Source organism: Leiobunum rupestre, chromosome 6 (assembly GCF_980474605.1).
Source record: "Leiobunum rupestre chromosome 6, qqLeiRupe1.1.hap1, whole genome shotgun sequence".
NCBI lineage: Eukaryota > Metazoa > Arthropoda > Arachnida > Opiliones > Sclerosomatidae > Leiobunum > Leiobunum rupestre.
In genome coordinates this window covers 58,314,569-58,341,727 of record NC_143389.1, presented here as the reverse complement: position 1 = coordinate 58,341,727, position 27,159 = coordinate 58,314,569, and the positions used below count along the sequence as shown (strand labels likewise).

The window sequence follows — 27,159 nt, the reverse complement described above, 5'->3', positions numbered from 1 at the left end:
TATGTTACATATGCTGTCCCCTATAATTGCCTAAATAAATAAACTGGTCCAGTGACCCTTACATTATTTTTTTCAACTGGTCCCATTGTAAAATTATTTTGTTGGAATGTGGATAGGTCTAGAAAATTCGCTTAAATTATGGCATCACAAATTCACAAATATGGTTTTGGCATCACTATTTTTTTATCACAAAATTATTTTTGAAATACACAAAGGTTAGCTGCTTATTCACAATCCTATCACGAAAGGATTTTTAATAGTTAACTTGAATAGCTAAATGTAAAAAATTAAGATTATTTATGCCTATTTATTCTAACTCACAATTGTCATCTTCAAAATTGATTTTTTTATCTAAATGGGATGTACGATTTCAATTCGTCTTTCTTTATCAGCTAGCCACAATTAGTCCATAGCTGGAATAGGATCAAAATCCTCTAATGATGTTTTATTTAAAGGGAATATAACCTCTGGTATTTCTGTCACCCTCCGAGGGTTCCAATATTGTCCGCTGCCTCGACCCATGGCTTTTCACACCTGCGGCGCTTATAATCGCTGATTGTGAAGGGTATAAAGGAAATTGATGGGGTCTTCCACAAAGAACGCGTTGGAGGTTCTATTCCCTTTAATCAAATTCTTAAGGAGTTATCCAAGTTTTCAGAGCTGACTCACATACGACGTTTGCTTTTTATACTTATAAATGAAATACTTATTAAGTTATTATACTTACAAATTTCAATTTTCGACTAACAGTTCGTTAACATCGAAGCTGCACGAATGCAAGGTTGGTAGAGCTGCAGCTGCTGTGGTACGAATGTGCTTAGGCTCAGGCTGCCGGATTACCGTCTAGTCGTTTTCCTGGCCCGGTATGCTTTGTTTAGTGTTTACTGTTTAGTCCATGCTAGTCCCTGAGACCCCGTCAGGGGTCGCCTCCGTGCCCAGCTCACTGCCCGACACAGTCTAAGCACTCTATAGGCTACTCTAGATTCCTCCGGACAGTACGGTATCTATTTTCAAAGCTAGAAGTGTAGACGTGCATAGCCTAAGCCTAGCCTTATAGAGAACCATTCAACCATGTCTTTCCTGAAACCTTCTTCGATGTCAAATGGACTCGTAGAAAAGCTCCTACTCTCTTTAAAAAGAAGTGTAATGGTTTGACTAGAAGAGTCTTTTTTACGCAAAGAGTAGTGAACCATTGGAACAACCTCCCAGCAGCTGTCAAAGTAAATTCATCAGTGTCTTCCTTTAAGGTGCGCCTAAATAGGTATCGTGGATGGCCATGCACTGTTAAATTAACGAACTCTAATTCTAAATTTTAAAAACTTAACTTTGAATTTAAACTTAATCTAACAAAATATTTGTAAACCTATATATATTTTTCACATGTATCTCTCTCTTTTTATTTCTTGTATATTTCTACCAAGAATAGCCCCATCCCTAAATTCCGCTAGCCTCGCTACAAAATATTCCTAGCCTCGCTGGTTTTTCTTATTCACTCGTCAAAATCGTCACGAAATCTCTTTTCCTTTCTCGCCAAAGACGGCCCAAAGACAACTTGACCCCACTTTCTAAAATAGGACGGTCCATTGTGAGCTTTGACGGAGTTTTTATGACCTCCAGTGAAACTAGGAAAAGCGAAGCTTTATCTTTAGTTCGAACCCTAAGCTTCAACCCTCTAGGTCACCATAATTGCCTAGAGCCTTCAATTTAATTTCATATCGTACTCTCTACCAATTTTTTAAAACCTTTAGCAATATAAGTGTTGTATTTAATTTTATCTCGTTAAAAATATTAATTTATCATTAAAGTCAGTTTTTACGTTTAGTCAATTACATGTAGTTGTCGTATTCTTTACTCTTTCGAACCCGCGGAACACCTTTAAGAAGTATTTCAGTCTGCTTCAAACCGCTCTCCCACAAGTTAATTTAAGTCGAATATTTAAATTGACTCTCCGACACTATTTCCTTCACATGAACTCCCTCTTATGTGTATAAATTTGTATACATACTTTTGTATTAAGTAAATAATTTTAGTGCCTTCTCTTTTATTTTATCTTGTATTTTGAGTTTTGTATCTTTTATCTTCTATCTTGTATTTTGTATTTTTCCGTATTATGCAAATTGACCTTGTCATGTTGTACCCCTGCAATTTTGTCATTCCTTTATTCTTTTATTTTACATTGTTTATTAATTCTGTGTCCTTACATTTTACCTTTGACATGTTTCAATGTATTATCTCGGGACTCAATAACGCTTTCTTCTCCCGATAAATACATTATTATTATTATTATTATTATAAAAATTGGAAGAAGGTTTGAATTTTTAAACTGGTCCCGCCTCAATTTCCATTAAAATTTTTTTATTATTAAACTGGTCAAGCGGGCCAATTACCCTCAGATTAAAAAAGAACTAGTCCAAGCAATTAATAAACTAGTTTTGGACCAGGGGATGTGTGCTATTATAAACATTTTTCGTTGCCATGGCAAAACGGTTGCCCATTGAATCGATTCCCTTTAGGATTTTTCATTATTCATTAATTGGTGGGTTACACTTCGGGATGTCTCCTTGTCAGTACTGTAATAGGCCCTTCAATAAAATATCTTCAAGGAAATCGACAACAAGTAATGTTTCGGATAGCCAGGACCTGCAAGTTACTGTTAATATAGTGCTTGTGGAAATAATGGAAACTTTTCACCTCTAGTCCTCTACGGTATGAAACAAGGGTTTCCATTTAACCATGCAGGTGACTTTTTATATTTTAAAGATTAACAAAAACACGAATTCCTATTTACAGGTGAAAATCTTCCATTTTTTCAACAAGCACTATATAAACAGTAACTTGCAGGTCCCGGCTCTCGGAAATATTACTCATTGGCGATTTCCTTGAAGACGTTTTATTCAAGCGCCTATTGTAGTGCCTATATTTAGCTTTTATTATTTATCTTAGATTTATTTGTCGACCAAAGCGAGATTGATGACATAGTGGCAGCTTGGAAGAAGGGGCGAAAATGGAATTATAAAATAGTAAACCACGGCCAACTTTGATTTGGCTCTAGCGCGCACTACTCTCTAAATTTTGCGCCATTTCTTTCGAAGGCAGCGACTCAAGCGATCAATAACACTTGACCTAATTTCATTTCTAACGCTTACGAAAAAGGGTTGTATTTTCGTCCAACATAAAATGGAAATGGTCAGTAAAATAGGTTTAATAACAATACTTAATAACTGCTTTTAAAAAAGCTTCTACAAACTAGGAAGATTTGGAAGAAATACTTAGATTACAAGAATTTGCCTATCGCGCTCTCCGACTAGAAGCCGTACTCAAGAAACAGGCTGATCAACCGACCAACATTAAAAACGATTCCATGAAAACTAAATATACGACGCAAGATTTTAATTTAAACAAAATTCAGGCGAGCACTTAAAACAATATAAACATTGTTTAAAAAACGTAACATTTTGCAAACAAACATATAATAAAATATAGGTAATTTTTAATTGGACAGGAGAAACGATTGGAAATCTTGATGTTGACAACCGATCGACGTGATTTCAGGCCGTTCCGCGTGTGACAAACAAAAAAGACGTCCAAATACCAAAAACTGAATAAAATTGTTCCTTGTTTTTTTGGCGGGGGATTTTAATCCTTAGGATCTTGGCACTGGTTACAGTTCTGCATGGCCTCTTCGTATTCTTCTACTTGTAGAGTCAACTCGAAAATGTCGTAGCGATTTCGGATCTCTCTAGAAACTAGCTGCAAGATTTCGGAAGGTACCTCGCCTTCACCTAGAAAATTATTACTACCCATAAGTACATTTATGAAGGAAAAGTAAGGTGTGGTGCTATAAAACAATTGTAACGAGTCACTTTGGACAATAAAACTACAGGATCGGAATGGAAATAGCGTGCTTTTAGCAGCAGGGCGATCATTTGAAAGATTTCCACCCAAATGTAAAACACGTGCTCCATGTAATAAGCGAACTACATTAGGCCTATAATATCTTTAGCTCATCATTGAACGTTTTTAAATACGCGTTTTAAATTTGTGTGGAAAGTTTTCGGGGTTATCTCGGTAGGAGTGCTGCTGCGCGAGGCAATTTCAAGATCAGGTTTTTGTAGTTGGCGTTCTCACGTGCGAAAAATCAAAATTTTTATGTAACCCTTTAGTGAGCCCACTCCCTTTTCCCATTATTTGGGAAACTTAAAAGGAGTATAACCCTACGTGTTTGGTAGGGTGCACTAAGCGTACTCAAAAATCCACACGAGGCGCTACGGTGAAATAGTAGGATGATTTCCAGATAAAACCTCTATAGCACGCTGTTAATGACCTATACTTTATACTAGAAATCTACTTGTATATTTGGGTTTAAGGTCATAAATAGTTAAGTCATAAACGTGCTATATTTTGAAATATATTTTCTTCTTGTAGTTTTTCCTAACTATCTATTAAATATCGACTTGATCCGAATTCAGTAGGAAAATTCGTGGTAAACAATTCTTATTTATTATCCCAAAAACACTCCTATGTGTTTTTATCTTAGGCGCCTGGGAGGAATGGAAAACTTTTCCCCCTAAATTCCGATAAAGGTTATACTCCCTTTAAGCGAGGGTTTGCAATATTAAAATTTATATTCAGATTTCATGATGAAAGAGTTTTAATATTCAATGGGCCTTGGCCTCCAGCAAAAATTAGCTCGCGACGGAGATGCCTCGTTATCGTTATCTGGAAGTTACAATGCCAAGTTTGTTTGCGGCGTAGTGTAAACTACACAATCAGGTCGATAATAGATCAATTCCGAAAGTCAGTGGGTTAAAAGTCTGCCTGGAGACGTCACTCGACTAGCTCTCAGTAAAATGGCGCTCCACTTTTGGAACCAAGAGGCTCTTTCCATGAGCGCACCCAGAGCGACCTTTCGGTGTCGACGCATCTGAACTAGAGGCCTGTGCCGCCGCTAAACGCCGCCGCCGCCGATAATTTTGAACGCGCCGATCACGCCACCGCCGATGTTTCGAAAATCGGCGCAAGCCGCCGCCGCCGCCGCTGATACAAGGAACGGCGCGCCACCGTTTCTTTTTTTCTTTATACACCTTTTTTTTTGTTATATTAAGCTTGGTTTTCATTGACGCTAAAATAACTACATTTGATCACGACGTCGAACGTAAAATTTGGGTTTTCGGATTTCGGTCGACGCAGAGTAATAGCATTTTCACTTAGCGTCAATAGATTCGAGCATTGCTATCTGGGCTATACAGAGAGTCACTAATATAACCAAGGCTTATCCACATTTTAATTATCTTTAAATTTAAATGTTGCTTGGTTTATCGATATGTTTTCTAAAATTGCATTATAATAATAAGTGGCGGTCTGGGTCTAATATTTTTTGGTTGCTAGGAGACAAAAGGGTCCCAGCTTTAACGACTATAACGCTACCATGTTTACGGAGGCCCACTTCATGAACGGTTAATGGAATCCAGGCCATCGGGCAGATTACCTATATGACCAATCCGAGACTGATAATAATTTTTTACTTTAATTTCAATAAATGAAGCATTTGATATACTGCATTTTAGACGTCCAATACGTTTATAAAATCACATCATAATACCTTTAATTATACTTAAATGGAAAATAACATAGCAAAATAGCAATATGTATGTTCACCGTGCGATGATAACCTTCGGCAGCAAAATTGATATTATTCGTAACTCGGATTTATTTCTGATTGGAAGGCTCAGAGCGCCAGTGGCGTAGCCAGAATTTCGTCAAAGGGGGTCCAAGAATGTTAATATTAAGAGGGGTGTCGAGAAGGGGGTGTCAATTTAGTATAGTCAAGGTAGGCCTAGGGGGTTGGCATTGAACCCTCCTTGTCTACGCCACTGCAGAGCGTTATCGAGGAGCACGACCAAAAAAATATAAAGCCAATATCGAGCCTTCAACAGAATTTTAACCGGCATAACTGCGAATAATTTTGAATTTCGTTTGACGTCAGGCCAGTGGCCTACCTTGGAAGGACCATGGAATAATTAATGTACTTCGCACGTTAAAACATTAAAACAAACGTTTTACAAATTGAGCCACTCCCACGTGTTTTCCAGCTGCGGAGCTACATTGGTATTTTCCCTCCCCTCACCCCTTTTCCTTCTTCCCCGGTTATCATTAGTTAGATAGTTGATAACTCCGCCGCCAGAGCGCACATTTAACAATCGCCCGAAGCAAATATTCGGGAACGGGGTGTCCCTGTGCGAAGTACATTAATTAGTCCATGGAAGGACTAGTACGAGTTAGTATTTGCCCTTGCCCTTCTGGTCGCGTGTTTTTTAAACTGTCGCTACAAGAAATAGCTCTAAAATTTAAACAAACGCCGGCGTACGCCGCCGCCGTCGGTCATTTTGGCCACGCCGAAGACGCCGCCACCGGCGGTATATTTTGGGTCAAACGCCGCCGCCGACCCATATCAGATCGGCGCAGGCCTCTAATCTGAACGGTCATGGAAACGGGTTAGTGCGATAAAAGTGGTCGACCTTCTTGGCACGACAAAAGAGGTGTTCCGGGGAGAAAACATCGCTCCTTTTTGTTTCTTGGAAACGGTCATCGCATCGTTCTCACTACATTTTGGGTGTTTCTCTCCTTATTCCTTCTATACTCGGTGTGCCTCTTAGCCAATTTCCGAATTGAAAAACAACTGGTAAATCTAGTGCTTCTAATTTCTATCTGAACATATCAATCCGTTATCTTTTTCTCACATGATCAGGTACAATCTGAATTATATATCCAAACTACTTCACTAATTTCACCGTCAAATTTACATTTATATGAACGTATAAATTTGTGGCGTAAGCGTAAGTCAAATTAGTTTGGGTGAAAGTCGAGTTTGACTTAATCCACCGCATTGGGCTAGAAAGAAGATATTAGGATAAATGCTTCAAAGTGCCAGTTAGTAGCACTACAAATGGAGCGATCTACTCATCAGTGGGGGTTCGATTCGACAATGGAAACAGGCGGCGATATCGCGTCGCGTAATTTTCATGACCGTTCAGATGCATCGACACCGAAAGGTCGCTCTGGGTGCGCTCATGGAAAGAGCCTACAAATTGCAAGCATATGGCCTACGTATTTAATTGTTACGAGGTTGTTAAATTGTTACGAGGTTGTTACAACATGTACCTTGGGCAGATGATAAAACATTTATTTTTCCCTACCACCAGAAGTATATTAGAAATCTATTACGAAAAAAGTATCCAAGTGTCTATACTTTTAATGTTATTCGGTTGAAACATGTACCATCAAAGGTCGTTTTGGAAGAAAAAATAAGCCGTGCTCACACGTACCCTCTGAAACATTGCGAGCGCTCCCGTCGTGTGTCCCAGCGTCTCAGACCAGTTGTCAGCTATTCGTGACGTCATCGAGTCGGTTTTTTGGAAACATGAGCCCCCCCTTTTTTTTAAGAAAATTGACAATCGTACATTTTTTTTGCAACTTATAAATTTCTTATGAATTTTATAAAAGTTTGGTCTATTTGTTTAAAAAAATTCAAAAAATCTTGATGCATGCATTTTTCATTAAAGTGTTTTAAAACGTAACTCAAATGCATGAAAAGGTGAACTCCTAATTGTATGACTATTCTACGCATGCACAATTTTCTTCAAATCGAACGTGTGAACAAACAGATTTCCAAACGCTACAAACCGCAGCGAGATCGAAACGAGGCAAAACGTATTTGAGGGTACGTGTGAACGTGGCTTTAGTGCAGAGATAGGGGGTCAAAATTGGAGGTGGGAGCCTTAATTCCTATGGATAAATTATTCAGAGTCATTTGGTGAAATATTTCCTAAAATTGTTCATGAATAAAATTGTTGCAAAAAAGGTCATCAAACATAATTATAATATAATTTTTAAGTTTTACTTAGGTAAGCGAAGTAAAGCCCAGTTCACACTATACAATTAAATGGGACACTTAATTGTATCCCACTAATTGTAAGCAAGAAAATTGTAAAGTGTGAACAGAAAAATTGTAACAATAACTCCCACTTTTTCTGTTCACACTTTACAATTTTCTTGCTTACAATTAGTTGGATACCATTAAGTGGTCCAATTAAATGTATAGTGTGAACTGGGCTTAATACACGCTATAAATTGGAACCATGATGCAATTCACGCCCATGAGAATCTGCCTCAAGCCTGCGAAATTCCGCTGAATTTTACTTTAAAATTTACTTTGGGCTGCTAATACTTACGAACGACAATGTGCGCTGATAAGGCGATTTTATCCATACTTAGCGACCATATCCTTAAATTGTGAACTTTAATGACACCGGAAATGGCGAAAATAACTCGCTGGACCTCTAAAAAGTCGATACTTTTCGGAATACCTGGAGGGTGAGAAATCGCGATTGAAATTTTTACACTGATACCGTATTTAATCAGCTAGGCTAATACACAAGCTAGGCTAATACACAAGGCACCGCCTTAGGCCTAAGTCATCAAGCGACTTTTGAAGCCTTTAATTCAGGTGGCCGGGTTACAATGCGTAGGAGGGTGGTGGCAAGCCCTTCAAGCCACGAGAGCCAACAGCTCCCTACACTAACTATTACCGTTAACCTCAACAAGTTTTTAGGGAAGGGGAAACCGAAGACCTGGGGGAAAACCCCTTAAACCAGTGGGGAAAGAACTTGCTAACTCAACGCAGAAGGAGTTGTTCCGAGTTTTCACCCAGTGCCACAAGCTGGGATCTAACCTGGCTCCTCTTGCTGCGAGGCGAAAGTGCTAGCCACTCCGCCACCCCACCAGGAAATATATGTATAAACGGGCGGGGCTTCAACTACGTCGAATGTATAAAAGTACCATAACACCCATTTTGAAACGTCGATTTTTATCTCCACTGAAGTCCTCAGATAATTTATAAAGATTTCAACGAAATTACTCTAGCTATACATAAATTAAGGTACTTAGATAGTTAAAAAAGAACAACTGAGGGGTGGGCTTAACGTGGTATCGTCGCCGAAAAATAAATCTCGATTGTAAACCACTCCCCTTTATATGGGAATCATTAGGGTTACCACAATCTTCAGTAGACGTTCCAAGTGTACACATACATGGGGCGTATTAACCATTAGGCAAAGTAGGCACGTGCCTAGGGCGCCATTTTTCTAGGGGTGCCAAAATTCTGATTAAGCCCCACGGTCCATGTACTTGGCTTGCCCCTACTCAAAATAACGCCGAAAAGATTTGGGGAAACTAAAATATATATATTTATTTTTTAAAAACCGATACGCCCCTTCTTAGCTGACCAATGCCAAGGGGCGCCAAATTTTTCTGTGCCTAAAGGCGCCGAAAGGGTTAATCCGCCCCTGTACACATATATAAACGCCTGACTTAACTCACCTTCCATAAGTACATTGAGCGTTTCTCTCATGATTTTGAAAGTGGTGATCAAGACCAAAACGGAAAATAGAAAAGTGCAGATCGGATCCACTATGACTAGATCGGGCTGGTTCAAAAAATGTTTTAATGAAATTTCAGTTAGAACCTGACTGACATTGAAAAGGGGCTTACCCCTTAAACTAATTAAAATAACGACGTCCGACGTTTCGAGGCACCTAAATGTCCCTGGCAAACAGGTAAACGCTTATTCCCATTAGTCTACCGACATAGCAGCAACTACGCATGCGCGAATGTATGACAAGGTATGGCTATAGTTAAAATTGACGTAAGTCACGGCACCTTATTGCTCTTAAAAACATTACCATTTCGATTTAAAAAAGACGCAAAAATTAGGCAGTCACGTATTAATGGCCATATGAGGTTCTCAGTGCCAGATTAAGGACTAGGCCTACTACTACTACTAGGCACAGGCCTATGGGCCTCCACCAACAGAAGGCCCCCACCACTGATGAAATCAATGGATTTTTCACTGATTCGGTTTAAGAGAAAAACGTATCAGGCTTGTTGCTTTATTATTTGAAAAATCATTATTACCGTGACATAAGCTCAGCTTCGGGCAGTGGCATACCCAGAAATTCGTCAATGGGGGGAGGGGGTCGAAGTATGTGGATGTTAAGAGGGGGTCGAGAAGGGGGTGGATACTTAGTACAGTCAAAGTTAGGCCTAAGGGGGAGGGTCTGGGCCCGGAAACCACCACCCCATTGTCTACGCCACTGGCTTCGGGACATGCGAGTTTTGCGTTTTTATGCTTTCCTTACATAGGCCCCCACCAAAAGCTGCCTAGGGCCTCACTTTCAGTAAATCCGGTACTGGGGCTATATATATAGCTAACAAGATTACTCCGTGTTACACCTTCGCACATGAGCGGAGTGAGTTTCGCATTTTGCCCCCGTAAAGGGATGGAATAAGGAGTTTGTACGTTTTATGGGAGTCGAAACGTTTCTGCATTAATTAGTCTAAGTTTACCTTAAAATAAATAACAAGGGCGGCGGTGAAAACACCGATCGACTGAATGAAGTCGCCGACGACGTGAATGAAGGCCGCTCGGACGTTGATGTTTCCCTTCCCTCTGGCATGTTCCATCTGGCGGTGGACTGTCACGCCCGATTCCCCGTGACCATGTTTTGCGGGGCTGCCGTGCGAGTGACCATGAGAAGATGAACCACCGTGAGAGTGACCATGAGGAACGCCTCCTACCGTCAGCGAAACGCCCATTCTGCGAGTTCAAGAATGGTTCTAATTGAATTTCAGGTTAAAGTCTAATTTTCACTAAGCGAAAAGCCGGCGAACGTCGACGCAAAATATTGTATGAAGGGATAATTTTAGCGTCGACGGCCGCAGTCTTACAAGGAGACATCCCGAAGTGTAACCCACCGATTATGTTCAAACTCGGGGGATTGGTAGACCTTCACGTAACTGGAAAAATCCTAAAGGGAATTTATTAAATGGGCAACCGTTTTGCCATGGCAACGAAAAATGTTTTTGACAACAACAAATGGAAATTTTCCCATTGAAAATAACATGAGATTCTGACCGATTCCTAGGACCCCCTGTGAAAAATTTCAACAAATTTCAAAATTTCGAAAATTCCAAAAATAGAAAAAAATAGATAAAAATTGACAAAAAAAAACCTCAAAATTGATCAACTTTTGATCAATTTGAGGTCAAAATCCTATGTTATTTTCAATGGGAAAATTTAATATTTTGAGTTGCCCATTGAATAAATTCCCAATCCCCCGAGTTTGAACAAAATCGGTGGGTTACACTTCGGGATGTCATGTCTCCTTGTTAGTGACAACCAGTCTTAAAGGTCCTCACATAATATTGACGATGACGCCCACTCCGGCGGTGATCAACATAATGGTGGCATTAATTTCGTAGTCGCCGTCAATAATCCTTTGAACGGCCATGTAAACCAAGATTCCCGTAACGACCCATATCAAAAGGACTGAAGTTAAAGCTCCGATCACCTCTAGAAAAACCAGAAAAAGAAGGATTATGTCTCACTGCAATGCAAGTGTCCTTTTACGCTCTTGGGTCGCTCCGATTCCAGTTTAGTGCGCCATTTAACAATTTATTTCAAAGTGTTGATTTATAACGGACTGAGCTCAAAATTCGCTACGTGCTGATCCTATCTGATCTGATGATAATTATAATAATAATCAGCTAGGCTAATACCCAAGGCACCACCCTCCAAGTCATCTTGCGACTTTTAATGCCTTTAAACAGGTTGCCGGGTTACAACGCGTAGGAGGGTGGTGGCGAGCCCTTCATGCCACGCGAAACAACAGCTCCCAACACTAACTATTACCGTTAACCTCTACATGTTTTTATGGAAAGGGGAAACTGAAGAACTCAGATCTGGCTCTCGAAATGCTCCCTATTGGCTTCTAGTGGTATAAACGCGACTCGATGTTCTAGGCCTAATTGTGTACACCTTTTATGTAAAATAAAAATATTTGAAAACCACACCAGAGAAGCTCCAAACTCTACTTTTATGTAGACGACTTGGACCATATCCAATTACAGCCTAAATCCCCTGTCCTTGACTCCTTGGCCAATGGTTAACGCTTTAGGGTAATAGCAGCGTGTTCCAATTTACAGAGGGCTTTAACTTTGAGGATGGAAATCTGTGATCGCAACACCTACTTTCGGAGCGATCTAAGGAAAACGCCATAAATTAATTAAAGAATCAACGTTACCCGCTCGGTGCCACCCGAAACTCATTTGTTTGGTGGCTGGTCGATTAGCCAACCACAAGGCGCTGAGACTGATCATGAAACTGGCGAAATCGGTCAAAAGATGAGCGGCATCCGTCGCGATGGCCAAACTGTTGGCCAAGAGGCCACCGACTATCTCGCCTATCATGAAGAGCAGGCATAAGACACTGGCGATGATCAAACGATAGCGCGCTTGCTTGTCGACGCTACTCTCCCTGGCAGGGTGACAGTGCATCGCCAGCGACTTTACGTTGTTAGAATAAAATTACTCGCGTATTCGTCCCAAAATATAATATATAAAACCTCTTACTTTGTTATTGGTCCCTTTGTCCAAGCAAGTCTCGCAGTCATCTTTGCAACAGTTCTGGGGCGATCGTTTCCCGTGACAACAATAGAGAACCAAATTACCGTTCGCTCTAGTAATGGTTTCATAGTTGTCTTGAAAACTTCCGCTGAACGACGTGGTTCTCGTAAACCTGAAACCAAAACATTAGACAACCATACGCTAAGAAATCCCCGAATACACTTTTTTTTATCTCTAGAGTTCGGGAAGGGCTAGGGCGAAAAGCCATACAGCCCACGGGGACCATTCGGTTAACATTAATAGTCAATAGTTCGAGGGGATATTGTCAGTCATGAAAACTTTAAGTTTTCTTTTAAATAATTCAACAGAGCCCGCACACACAATTTCATTAGGAAGATAATTCCAAGGAATAATGACACGACGGAAAAAGGATAATTTGGACTTACAATGGTGTTCCTTCGCTACTAGCCATCTGTTAGCGAACTGCTTCGAATTTGACTATGTTCGAAATCTACAAATAAGCGTCATGATAGATTACATTAAAAAATAACGTGTACTCTTTAATAAGCTTTTAACTAATGTATACAGACAAACACATTTGTATGTCAGTTATTGATGAGAAGCTAGTTATCCCTTTGACGACGATAATAAATTACCAAATAATTACCAGTATGTAAATTAGGTGAAGTACTTGGTTGTCTAGAATTAACTGCACAATGGGCAGCTCGATCTTTTTCAATAACTTGTGAGTCTACAGGTTTTGGTTCCGTACTTTTTCAAATTAGGTGAACAGACTCGCGTACCAATTTCAGGTCAAATAACAGACTTTGTTAATAGCGCTCATCACCGTTAACATAGCCTTTCTAAAGCAAACCCTTATACGTTCCGACGCATTGGGCTTAAGCTGCCTAATATGTTTGCTTGCAGATAGTAAAGTAGAATGATACTTCGCTTATAGAGTACGAGCGATTGACGCGCAGCGCCTCTAGGGGTGAGCTCGCGCGTAACTTGGTTAAAATAAACTACAATTCCCGTTGACGCTAATGTAAATGTAACGATGATTTAAAGTAAAGTAACAAATCGTTTTTCGAAAAAATATTTGATTAACATTTTTCCATAATAAATGAATTTAAAAGAAACCCAAAAAAAGCCTTTAAGATATATTTTATCGTTTTATTTTCGAAATAGGCGGGCTCAAAGTTCACGCGTATGCCTTGATATACATATAGGGAGAGAGCGGTGATTCCCGGTGAATTTAAATACTTCTATCTTGTACAACCTAGAGTAATATTTTATAGAAATTATATGACAATTAAAATTAAATTACTTACATTAATTGTTATATCGTAGACCTTTTTAGTCACCGACGGCTCTCGTATGCATTGCCCTTGAACTACTGAGCTGTCTTCGTTAACTGTTTCCCTAACGTTAAATAAACGATTGCCTACCAAAAGAGCTTGACCTTTTCTGTACGTAGATTCTCTAAAATATTTTCTAAGTCCAATTAACGACGAAAATCCCACGTATTTCGTTATTTGTTTCGTAGCGTTCGCCATCATTTAACGATAGTAATCGGGTTTTTCCGTTTCAAAATACGCGGTAGATTAAACCGAGGCTTAAGACTGGCAAGATTCACCGCGTTAAAATTTTCACCTACTTAAAAGATACATTGTGAACGAACCAATGGATGAAAAGTTATGAAACTAGCTTTTAAATAAACCTTGAAACTTATTTCAAGTCATATTTAAAATTCACTGACGACAAAATTCGCGAAAAGTATTAATATCGTTCCGAATTATAACCTATACTTTCTAAAATCTCATTTTGCTTTTTAATACGCGGGTTGACAACGCAAACTTTACCTAGACGAGCAGCTATTCGATTATCTACATGACGCGTTAAAAATATTACTTTTGAATGTTATAAAGCGATAAACGATTTTTCAAGGCGATTTTATATTACATTTAAGTTTATATAAACGGGAAAAATTGTCAGTGGAATATTTCTTATATCATTTGGTAGGTTAATTAACGTTTAATTATCGCCAACTTTACGTTAATTTCAATGGGGCGGGGAAAACACTTTTAATCAAGTTACGCGCGCCAGCCACGAGAGGCGCTGCGTGTCATTTTCTTTTGAAATCGACAAAGCCTATAAGCTTGAATTCCTAATAACTATATTACGGTGCCCTTTCGGTAAGTCTGCAAAGGACAAAGTTTATCGCGCATCTTGTAAACCTCCAGTAAAAAGCTACCGTAACGAGATAGCTAGCCGATTTTTTTAAAACTTTCATCAATATGTTACCGTATCTGAATTTCTAGCAGAATTACAAAGTCCAAAACGATAGAATTATGAACAACAATTTCTTATATTATCTACTCTCTCTCTCTCGTTTAAAAAATTAAAACAGTAATTTTCTATTAACTTAATTTTTACGATATACATTATAATATTAAAAAATGAAATTTATAAAACTTACCAACGAACTCGATTTGCGCAAACTTCAAGGCTTTGGGAAATTTCTCAAAATTTCACCAGGATTAACTTATATACAAACTGCTAGTTTTGCACGCGGCGTGAAATTGATAAAAACTTCGTTGTTGATAGAAGAGAAATTTAACTTCCCCCTAGAAGAGATATTTTAGCGCTTTGCACACGGAACCAAAATTATGCAAAAGCGATACGTAAAATTCTGACATTTCATTGCAACGACAATTTATCAAATACATATAATTACTCTATCGATTAATTTTTGGACTATAATTATGTTTTGTCATTATCTCACCTAAATTGTTTTCCAAATGATTCCTAAAATTCTAAAAAAAATAGGCTATAGCTCGTAGCACGCGGGTCTATCTCATCGTCTCGAATTGTAAACAAGTGGGGTTTTCCTTATCTGGCACTTACAACGTTTAAGTTGTTTTATACTATCGGGAAAAAAAAATATTAATCTTTCGGTTTAAGGCTTTCCAGAAACTGTTTGCCGAAGTTTTATCAATTTCGACTTAGCAATCAACGCATCGTCTCGTTGTGCAATCAAGAAATGGTGGAGGAAGGAAAGGAAGCTAAACATTTTCCCGCTCTGAGTTTAAATGTAGTTGGAATGGTGACCACGTAAGGGCGCTTTCAGCAGCCTAACGGTAACGCCCTCAATCGGACTGTTTCCGTGACAAATCCGTAGAGGTTGGTCTGGATTTTTATTGTCTCCATTCTCTGCGCCGTAAAACTAAACATTTACAGATTCACATGTTTTCTCTATGTCGGCCTCTTAAAATTATTAAAGAGTAAATACGTTTAGCGGCGTAGTGGTAAAAATAAACGTAATTATTTAAAAAGTGTCATGCAACGACATCGGACAAATATTTCTCCTAAAAGGTCTCAGCCGGGCCTTGGTCTTTCTAGGTAAGAGGTTTTTTTTTATCATTTCGCGAAACCAGCCATTTAAAAAATATTTTGAAAGTGAAAAAAAAAAGGTTTTTTAGACCCTAAAACAACATATACAGATAGTGTCTTAGGATCCACATTGTCCTTGAAAGTGGGTGCCTGACTTCTTGGTTCTTTGTTTATAAGTTAGAATAGTAAATTGGGAGGTGCTATGAAATATATAAGAAAAATTCCTTCCCTAGTAACAATAGTTTCATTTCATTCTGTTTGAGGGTTTCAGTTGTAAATAATGTGATAAACTCCGAACATAACCAGGACCAAATAATAACTTTTTATTAGACTGACCTATGGCATTTCTCCAACCAAAATCTAGAAATGGCTTTTCATGATAAAAACATTGGGTACCATATTCTTAAAAATGGGAATGAAACGGGGACTGTTAAACTGTTAAACAAAATGAAATCTTTATTTAAACTTAAATTTTCGCAAAAGCCAACTTATTTTAATTATAACATGCCAAAATTTTATTTAGTTTGTAATTACCAAGAAAAAAAATTTAATTTGGTTTTTAATTATCCCAAAAATTGACTTTCTTTGCGTATTCTTTGACCACTTTGTAAACTGTGCTTAAACACAAGCATAAAAATCTTATTTGGATGGTGTTTTTCAAATAAGGACTTGTGGTGCGAGTCCGGTAATTATTGACCACAGCTAATACTTTTTGTTAGGATGTCATCATCAAAGAGTAGTCACCAACAGGGCAGCTACTCTCGGAAAAGGTCACTTTCACCGGCGACCTTATCACCGCCTCGAAAGTTATCGAGGGAATATGATATTAAATCAGAAAGGTTTGTGTATACATTTTACATTGGTAATTTGTTGATTGTAAGTATAACCGGCAATATTGACCAAATCACTCAACAACAGCAACAAAGATAAAAATGATTAAAAATTGAAAGTTGGCAACACAATCACTGAATAGAAATAAATGGTAAATTCCTTGAATATTGTTTTTGCACGAAAATATGAACACGATGAGATCTAAGTCTTCAGAAAAGACACAAATCTGAGGAGCTTCAAAAAAATTCAGTGTAATACAATGTAACTTTATCTAATAGTTTGATACTAAGTCATAGAAGACTTAAAATGGATATTTATTTTTTTAAATGAAACTAAAGTCAGTTAATAACATTTTAAAAACACGCGAAATTGTAGAACATGGTGGAATTGAAGAGTTTTTTTAAAAGACTAAATATCATCTCAAAATGCATTTCAAAGAGGAAGTTGGTCTTATGCAATTTTAAAAAGATGGTTTTATTTAAAATATACCACAACGTTTGGTAATATTTTAATAACATAAAAAGAGTTCAATACAGTTTCAAATTGTCAATAAAACAGGTTTTTGTTTGTATAAAATCAACGAAACACTCCTATATGGGTGGGTGTAAAATGAGGTTTGAAAGGCACAATGTGAAAAACAAAGTCATCAACCCTTGATTTTAAACCAAATCAAGATTATTTGGAAAGAATAGAAAAATGGTGAATAACATTTATCACAAAGTATGTAAAAACGAATACGCATATTGTGGATATTAGTTAAATTGAAGTCTCCCTAAAAGAAATCTTATGTACAGCAAATGCAAGGTACCAAATAATTAAACTGGTTAAGAAAGAAAAATATCCAAAACAAACCTTCGAATTTACGTGGAATTCTTCAAATCTGTGCTAACAGGCGATGACAAACGTAGTCCTCAAATGTCACAGACTTCAAAATGATTATCTTTCTAAAATTTGAAGCTATGGGATCGTATTCTATATTTCCAACAGAAATTATGAGGAATGTACCTAAACACAAAACTGATGTTTTCAAATATATAATAATAATCAGCTAAGCTATTACCCAAGGCCTAGGCCCAAGTCATTTAGCGACTTTTAAATCAGGTGGCCGGGGAAGCCTTTCATGCCACGCGAGCCAACAGCTCGATACACTTACTATTACCGTAGGTGCGATTATTACGCGGCCCAAAGGTTCGAGCATCTTGGAATGCATCTCCGTTTTCTGTCAGATATTGGGCTTTTTAAGTCATAAGGTCTGGGGTTGCGCAATGGACCACTGGTCGAAGTGCGTGAATGGCCATATCACTTGCCCTTCTCCCCACTCATCAATAATAATAATACTATTCACCGTAACAACCTCTACAAGTTTTTATGGAAAGGTGAAACCGAAGAACTCGGGAAACCCCTTTAACCAGAGGGGAGAGAACTTACAAACTTCAACGCTGGAGCTGTTCCGAGATTTCACCCAGTACCACCAGCTCGGATCGAACCCGGCTTCTCTTGCTGCGTGGCACAAGTGGTGCTAACCACTCCGCCACCCCACATATTATAACCAAAGATAATGCCGATTGAAGTGCCTTCGAATGTCCAAGAAATAATTGAATTTAAAATAGGCACATTTTCTATTGGAACTATAGGATCGTATTATTATATTTCTACTGCTGGTTTACATTGTAACCGCATTTTGTGTACCTATGCACAAACTGGTATTAGCAAATATATCGAAATTATAAAGAAAGATGATCCTGATTAAAGTACTTTGATGCGTCCATGAATGATCCTGATTAAAGTACTTTGATGCGTCCATGAATGATCCTGATTAAAGTACTTTGATGCGTCCATGAATGATCCTGATTAAAGTACTTTGATGCGTCCATGAATGATCCTGATTAAAGTACTTTGATGCGTCCATGAATGATCCTGATTAAAGTACTTTGATGCGTCCATGAATGATCCTGATTAAAGTACTTTGATGCGTCCATGAATGATCCTGATTAAAGTACTTTGATGCGTCCATGAATGATCCTGATTAAAGTACTTTGATGCGTCCATGAATGATCCTGATTAAAGTACTTTGATGCGTCCATGAATGATCCTGATTAAAGTACTTTGATGCGTCCATGAAGGATCCTGATTAAAGTACTTTGATGCGTCCATGAAGGATCCTGATTAAAGTACTTTGATGCGTCCATGAAGGATCCTGATTAAAGTACTTTGATGCGTCCATGAAGGATCCTGATTATAGTACTTTGATGCGTCCATGAAGGATCCTGATTAAAGTACTTTGATGCGTCCATGAAGGATCCTGATTATAGTACTTTGATGCGTCCATGAAGGATCCTGATTAAAGTACTTTGATGCGTCCATGAATGATCCTGATTAAAGTACTTTGATGCGTCCATGAAGGATCCTGATTAAAGTACTTTGATGCGTCCATGAAGGATCCTGATTAAAGTACTTTGATGCGTCCATGAATGATCCTGATTAAAGTACTTTGATGCGTCCATGAATGATCCTGATTAAAGTACTTTGATGCGTCCATGAAGGATCCTGATTAAAGTACTTTGATGCGTCCATGAAGGATCCTGATTAAAGTACTTTGATGCGTCCATGAAGGATCCTGATTAAAGTACTTTGATGCGTCCATGAAGGATCCTGATTAAAGTACTTTGATGCGTCCATGAATGATCCTGATTATAGTACTTTGATGCGTCCATGAATGATCCTGATTAAAGTACTTTGATGCGTCCATGAAGGATCCTGATTAAAGTACTTTGATGCGTCCATGAAGGATCCTGATTAAAGTACTTTGATGTTTTATCCAGCATACTATATCTAATGGTACAACTGCAATAACATATTTATGGGTCATAGCAGACCACTGAAAACTGGACCAAGAAAAGCAAAGCAGATGCCACTTAAGTGTGGTTGTATGCCAAAGCTATGGTGACACGTGGATTTACCTTACATATTTGGACGTACACTTGGAATATTGATTTGTAAATTGTGTCACAATTAATGGTATAAAGAGCGCATTGGAAAATGGCACGAAAGTAATTTAAGTTAAAACCCAATGGAAAATCTAACACTATCTAAATCGAAGGAAAACCAAATTTTTTGTTTTATGGAAAATTGGTCCTCAAAAGATTGGAAAAAGACTTCCTACACAGTCTTGTTTTGGAATGTAACGGAAAATTGTGGTATTTAAACCAAATATTTCTAAGGAACTTCAACCACCAACCACACACGATTGTAAAATGAGCATTCAAAATATTATGAAAGGTTGAAACCAAAAAAATCTCATACTAAAAATAAAAGAAATGTCACGTGCATGTAGCTGTTAGTTATGGTAAGTAAAATAATTGCATTGAATCATTAAGTTACCATAAGTCTAACAAGTTTGCCTAATGAGTAAAAAAATATTTTAAATAATAAGATTGCGCGGGATTTTTTATCATTTCGTCGTAAATATGAAACGTTTTATCCACGGCTAATTGAAATCATTTTAAAATTTTGAGTTCTAGGTGTTTGGTGCGTAGAACATGATGAAGTTTTAATTTGAAGTAATATATAAAAAGTAGATTAAATATTGTTCAATTTATGGTACGTGTTTATTATGATATGAAAATTGGTTATGTGGAAAATGTTCCTAATGAAATATTAGTTGTGCATGAATAACCACGATCCCTAAGCCACGTTTTTAAATAAAGTTTGGGCGTCATGAAGTACTCAAATTTTAATTGATAAAAATTTTACGTTATGATAAAAAATATCCCCTTCAAGGTCCACAGAATTGTTTTATAATTCGGACTGAATTTCAGGTAGCTGCTACTCTTTCGTCACGTGACTCGGGCATACCTTCCCGCTTAATAAAAACACGTGATTCTGTAGCCCCACCCTCAAAATTCAAACGATACTGTGGCCCTTTAATATTTTTTAAAATGTTGACCCGAATGAATTAGACGCTTCAAAAAAACCGATCCCACAATTCCATAAGAAGTGTTAATAAACAGGGCCTGTACATGCAAGTAACCCTTTATTGTGGTCCTTTTCGCCTAAGGCAGTGTTAGGAAATAAGGGCTAGTTTATCGGAGATTTTTGAGTAGGCGCTCTCCCTTTTCAAATGTAAAATCAGCCTTAAGGATCTTAGTTGATTTGGCTTGTTTTGAGTATGGACTACAGTGGGCTTCTATGGATAGCCACACTTTGGATAGACCGACCGATTTGAAATATTGTGTCCAGTGATCCCCAGGGGGAGCTAAAGGATTTTATTGAAGCGTGTAAGCTCGAGCCATTTCTAATGCCACATAAATAGAATGTACATACAAAGGTTTACATTCGCGTTTTCCTTTTTTACGCAATGCTTTCGCAGATTTCACGATAGTCGCAAGGATTATTACAATAGTAAAAGAGATTTGGACTTGGGATCAAAATCTACACGCGTTTCTTCCGACCTAAAATACAAGTATGAACTTTAAAATGTTGTACACTTAATTGACGGGAAAATGAGACGATTGCCCTTTTGCAGGTCCTATTCGAGCTCCCAAGGAGTTGGCGGAGCTGGCAGGACCACGTACGGCATGGCCCACGAATCTCGAGATTCGAAAACTTCCATTTCGCGAGACAGGCCAATGGAACACGACCATCGATTGGAGACCAGTTCCAGGAGGGAACCTTCTCCCTTATACTCTAACAAAGAACATCCGAAAAGGTAATGATTAGACAGTTTTCGTAAGAAGCCGTTTAAGGAATGTTTTAAGACCGTCTGCGGGCACGAGGAGGCGGATAACGTTGATAAATTTTCACGAGTATCTTTTGTTTCAGTAGTTACGCTTCTTCGTCGATTGACCGAGGCGACAAACGCTACTACGACCACGATAAGAGCTACGATTCTCGACGAGGAAAAACTAGCTCTTTCGGCGACAGCTATCCGGAAAAGGAATTGCGAGCCCGAGAACGGAGCCCCAGCCCTATGGCTGACTACGGCAAAAGCACCGATAAAACGCCTCGAGAGCCTTCCAAGAGGGTCTACTCGAGAGAGGACCTGGAAAAAATAACGGTTGACATTCGCCGCAACGTCAAAGACCCGTCGCCGACGCGAAGGGCCATCGTGAACCCCGACGAAGTTAAGATAGTTCGCAGGAACAGCGAAGGCATGAAGCCCCTTTTTGACCGCGAAGAAATTAGAAACTCGTCCACCGATTTGCGGGAAGACGCCATGCTAGAGAGACGAGTCATTTCCGTCAAGCCCACCGTCGAAGAACGCGACGTGGGTCGCATAAGGGCCCACAGAGATTCGGACAAGAGCAACGACTTGGACATCCTGCCGTACTCCGAGGTGGCGTCTCACGCCTCGATAACTCTTAGCCAAAGATGGCAAACGTTCGATGCTAGAAAAGCAACCGCATCCAGGGTATAAACACGACCGAGACTTTATTTCTGCCAACAGTTTGAATAGATTGCTTATAAACTCATTTTATTTCCAATAAATTTAAATCAATCGTCTTTGCATGGAGAAATAATGAGTCGTGCTGTAAAAACATTTTCACGCGTCGCCGTGATGGTCAGCGTAAGAATGGGGGCGTACAATTAAGGGAGTAATCACCGAGTGAGGACGTCAAAGACATAAAATGGGCTCCCTTTGTCAGCCCCCCCCCCCCTCTTTATCCCGCTGGTATCATGGTGACGCGTAAAAATTGTCTCTCAGCACGAATCCTTAACTTTTCTTCGTGACCTTCGTAATTTCCAACTCGTCTTCTTGCGTTTCTAGTCTCAAAAATATTTCTGGAATTTTCAGTTGTCTCCGGAACCGGACGCGCGTTATCGCGAAAGATCTTTGGAGAAAATGCGTCCTTCGCAATCGTTGGATTTACACCGAGGTTAATAGCGGGTTGCATATCCCTACATAAAAGGCTTTTAAATTTTAAAAATTGACGTTTTTACCAGGTTCCAGAGACAGATACAAGGACCGGAGTTCTTCCCCAAAGAATTACAGCTCTTACGGACTAAGCTCGCCCATTTCAAGGTGCGTTTTATTTAATTAACCACGATTCAACGTTATAGCTAATTTCCTAAATGATTGCAGTCGTCGAAAGGATGACGACTATTTGGATGACAAAAAGAAGTATTCGTCCTCCAGACTATCCAGCGAGCGCAAAGGCTACTATTCCCGGGATTCTTCTAGCTATCGTAGCGGAAGTAGAGGTACGCGTCCAACCTTCATAACACTCCGTATATATCTATAAAGAACGTTTTTAGGCTACTGAGAACGTGTTTACCTTTTAGACCGGCTAGTTCCGCTCTCAAACGGAATCCCTTAATTTTTTCTCATTTTTCATGAAAATGTTTATAATAAAGTTCTTTTAATTTATTTAAATAAAGGGGTCGTTACACATCACTCCCCTCATTCCCTCTAAAAAACTCCAAGTACCTCAATAGTTACGGAAAATTAATTTAACTCATGGAACTTTAATAAAAGCTAGATTTAATCATTTAACTAATCATATAGAGAGCAACATAGTGTTAAGAAAAAGTATTTTAAAAACATTCCCCAGTTTCAATATTAATTACTATGCTCAGTCTGAACTAGGTAGTACTTCTTGCTGCACTAAAACCGGTACATTCTCAGTAACTTTTAACGTTTTTGTCGATATAAGTAACTGAATGAACTCCATTTTAGGGGCATCCCAACTTAGTAACAGAAGTTACGATAGTTCGGAACGCCTGGATCGTGGTAGAGGCGATATCGAAAGGTCCTCAAAATTGCGAAGTTTGAGTCGCGAACGAGATAAGTTGCCTGATTTTTCGCAGCGTCCTGACCGTTTCAAATACAACAACCGGTTGGACAAACCCGAGTCGATCCCCAAAGGATCCAATTACTATGAGGTGGAAAAGAATGTAAATTCCATATGCACTTTTATCATCTCTTTGTTTTTATTAGATTTTCAATCCTAGCACGAACGTTTTACCCCTAATAGTAAAAAAGGTTCAATAAAAGGAGTATAAAGGGGGACGTTCGATGGTGGATCAACTAAATTAATGTTTTTACCGCTATAGAGCTTTGTTGATTATTTTTATAGGCTGAAATGTTTGCAAGTGCCTCTATTTCTACTGCCTAATATAAAATTTGCACGCGTGCGGCTCTATCCCGCCGGCCGGTATTCCTCTTAGCATAGTGAAATAATTTGAAAATAGTTATTAAGGTTTGTAAGTGTCAGAATTCTATCTTGACACTTTTTGAAGGAAATTTTACCCTAGATCTTTTACAAATTTTTGATTATTATTTAGGTTTTTACTAATTTTTTTAACGTTGCAATAAGTTGATTAAAATTTATTAACTTCTGATAAAAGTAAAATAAATGGTCTAATTTTGGCCTTAAAAAGTCAAGGAAAATCTCTGAAAATAGTTAGGGAATAGTCAGGGAATCTGAAAATATTGTGGCAACCGTGTCTTATCATCATGGCCGAGCAGAGACATTTCGGGCCCAGGGGCAAATTTTCATAGCGGGCCCTTTCAACTGCCGCCCTCCTCTGAATACCATATTGGAGATTTGTCGCAGTTTGAAATGAAATTGCTGCAGCCTTCCCCACCATTACCATCCCCAGTTTTCCAAAACACTATACCCTCTTTGACGTCTTGAAATTGTTCCGTTCGCAGCATGATGATCGAAACCGTTCTAATTTCCGGCCGCGAGGAAGAGGCAGAGGATTCTTCCGCCCCCGCGGCTTTCAAAGGGGCTACTCTCCTCGAGGTAATAGAGGTGGTCGCGGACGCGGAAACTTCCGGGACTTTCGTGGTAGGAATTACCGGAATAATCGAGGAAGTTTCAACGGCAACGGAAATGGCGGCAGATCGGAAAGGACGAAATCGCCTAGTCACTGGGAACACGACTTGTTCAATAAAATGTCACCCGCCAAAAGCGTAAGATTGAAAACTAGTCTTTCTTCGTTCCACAATGATTTAAGTAAATTTTTGCTCTTTTTTTTTTTCCTTCTAGGATGATGCTTTGCCAAGTAACGCTTCTTAAATATTTTTTCCCCCATCTATTATCATAATCCTGTATGAGATCATTCAATAAACATTTGTCTTGATTTACAGAACGTTCTTAACTTTATAAATACAGAGAATGGATTTATTTATACTTAAGGAGAATGAGTATGAGACGATTTTTAGCTTTTCTCCCAATCCACCTCATGGTCTGCCAGTATGCTCCTCCCCTTAATTCAATAACTTGGCCCGGTATCTCATTAGTTTCCTAAAACTTACGTCTTCTGAAGCATTGAGTTAGGACAGGAATCCATACCTCTACTTGGAATGCATGGAAATAGAGGCAATTCTTTTAAGGCAAACGCCGGAAATAGTATAAAGGCCTAAAATAATAAGATATATAGAGGATGTGGTATATTCCTACTCCGAAAATGAAGTAAGTTCTCCTTTACGCCTAGGCTTAACCATGGATGATTAATAAAGTTTATCGAATACACTGGCCGCGAGCCGTTCAGTGACGCTCAACGGAGGGGAAATGGTTAATTAACCGTTGATCTCCGTTTGCAATCGTGACGCCACGTCTGTTGAACGCTTTTTTACGATTGTTGTAAATTTTATAAAATGTCGTCTGCAACTAGCCTTCCCGCGCGCTGTGACGTCACGATTGCGCATAGTAAATAAGGTAGGCCAAACTTATCATATTGCGCCCCCTCCCCCATTTTCTTTGTCTGACGACTTAATTCCGCAAATTTTTAACTCCTTCAGGCCTCAGATACATTCCAGCTTTACACTTGCGCATGCCCATGATATTAAATGCAATTAAATTGTTTTTTATGTAAATTTTATTTTTGGCACATACCGTGCAATAGAATTTTTAGCACAAGAAAGCAAACGTTATACCACCTCTCAACAAATTGCAATATAGATAGCAGTAAAATCACTTTCCCAAAAATCGTCTGCTACAACGAGGTACGACTTATTCTTAACGTAATTATAGCAAATCATTTGTTAAGTCATAGGTAATTTAAACCTCGTACCCTAGATTCGAAATAACTGCCTCGCGCGTTAGCAATTGCGTTTACCCACTTCCGGCCGGAAGTCACAAAACATTATCTCCATAGTTACCAACTATAGATAAGACCACGGACAACTTTGATGACGGGCTGTTAGCGCAACAGCTCATCATCAAAGTGGCCCGTGACAATACAGCGACCATAGAAATAGAAATTAGACTAGAAGCACGATTGGATTGGGCGGGGACGTACCAGATAGAAGGCTGCCGTCAGAGTGGAATCGCGATAGTCGCGCCATCTCATAGAAACAATTTAAAATAAATAAGTAAATATGGTCACGTGGAATAACATAAAACAGATCATAGGCAACGTATTAAACACTTTTTATTTATCTGACATTATATTAAGTTATTTAAACAGCTTTAGGAAAATCATAAAAATCTCAAGAATCTACTATATCTACCGTGTCACCCTTAAAGTCACACGTTAACTTTGCGCAATCATTGTAAGTCTGAAATACCACAAATCATCACAGTTTAACTAAATTTTAATTATTTCGGTGTATGCCTACATGAGATTCCAAAATCTTTGTTTCAGTGTCTTTTAAACTATCATCAGTATTAGTCAAGTCAAATTGAGTGGTTTCCAGTAGTTCACTTTTTCCGTAAGTTTTCTCAAATAACCTCTGATAAATAGGGAAACTAAATAACAATTACTAAAATCAATAAATTGGCATACTCTAGAAGATGTAAATATGCTTTGTTCTGGAATAGATATTTTTGGGAGCTCTTTCAAATTCTTGTTTTAATAAAGAAATTATTCATATTTCAGTTAGTTTTTTATTTCAGAATGTATAGGGTAATTTTTACTTGTGTAGGTACAGCATTTGCTTTCAAATGGTGCCTTCCATTTTGAAAGTAAATTTCATCCGCCAGAAAATGTTTACTACACACAAAGTCATATCAAGTAATTGAAGATGGAGTCCCATTTTCGCGATTTACCGCTAAAACCCATTTTCCTAGTAATTCAGCATTTCTCAGAGGAAATCTTAGTGTAAAAAAATCTCTTATTCCGAGATTATTATAAAATATTTACTATAATATTACAAACTTATGAAATGAGAATTTTTCCCAGATCTCTCTTTACAATGTGAAAAAGCGCAGTTTTTAACCATTTTTGCGGATATGCAAGACGCAAAAATTTAAACACGAAAAGACCGCCGCTGCGCACGACGTGAAGCGCAGTGGATCCCCTTTTTTTTCCCATGGCGACAATGTTTAATGCGTTTGTCAGATGGCGCGTACATCGCGATTCCACCCTAATGTCAGCCTTCTAGCTCGCCTGTTTCCCTTGGGATTGGCGGAAAGGGCAGTGATTCTAGTCTAATTTCTATTTCTATGTACAGCGACCGATGGGGGCCGATCGGAGGTCACGTGCTGGAAGTGGGTCAATGCTCCATTACACCTTCAATCACAA

At 38.6% G+C, this 27,159-nt stretch overlaps 2 protein-coding genes across 8 annotated transcripts; one reads left to right on the top strand and one right to left on the bottom strand.

Annotated features, from left to right (window-relative positions):
* Positions 1 to 3,373: 3,373 nt before the first annotated feature.
* On the bottom strand, positions 3,374 to 15,388 carry LOC149942803 (proton-coupled zinc antiporter SLC30A2-like). Of its 3 annotated transcripts, none has more exons than XM_090179630.1 (9): positions 14,942 to 15,388; positions 12,909 to 12,973; positions 12,469 to 12,634; positions 12,141 to 12,402; positions 11,257 to 11,410; positions 10,405 to 10,654; positions 9,379 to 9,484; positions 8,232 to 8,366; positions 3,374 to 3,782 (listed from the first exon to the last, which is right to left on the bottom strand). In XM_090179630.1, the coding sequence occupies exons 2-9, from the start codon at positions 12,932 to 12,934 to the stop codon at positions 3,637 to 3,639; spliced, it is 1,245 nt and encodes a 414-aa protein (XP_090035756.1). In that variant the 5' UTR covers positions 12,935 to 12,973; positions 14,942 to 15,388; the 3' UTR covers positions 3,374 to 3,636. The 3 variants fall into 3 exon arrangements, with proteins under 3 accessions (XP_090035756.1, XP_090035757.1, XP_090035758.1); XM_090179631.1 differs by lacking the exon at positions 14,942 to 15,388 and adding an exon at positions 13,337 to 13,419; XM_090179632.1 differs by lacking the exon at positions 14,942 to 15,388 and adding an exon at positions 13,130 to 13,324.
* Positions 15,389 to 15,553: 165 nt separating this feature from the next.
* On the top strand, positions 15,554 to 24,777 carry LOC149942802 (uncharacterized). Of its 5 annotated transcripts, none has more exons than XM_090179627.1 (11): positions 15,554 to 15,864; positions 16,575 to 16,694; positions 21,056 to 21,148; positions 21,212 to 21,394; positions 21,508 to 22,096; positions 22,481 to 22,562; positions 22,630 to 22,708; positions 22,769 to 22,887; positions 23,363 to 23,568; positions 24,341 to 24,604; positions 24,681 to 24,777. In XM_090179627.1, exons 1-11 carry the CDS (start codon positions 15,803 to 15,805, stop codon positions 24,708 to 24,710), a joined length of 1,827 nt encoding a protein of 608 aa, XP_090035753.1. In that variant the 5' UTR covers positions 15,554 to 15,802; the 3' UTR covers positions 24,711 to 24,777. The 5 variants fall into 5 exon arrangements, with proteins under 5 accessions (XP_090035753.1, XP_090035752.1, XP_090035751.1 ...); XM_090179626.1 differs by having other exon boundaries at positions 15,558 to 15,864; positions 21,511 to 22,096; positions 23,363 to 23,580; XM_090179625.1 differs by having other exon boundaries at positions 15,563 to 15,864; positions 23,363 to 23,580.
* The last annotated feature ends 2,382 nt before the right edge of the window (positions 24,778 to 27,159 follow it).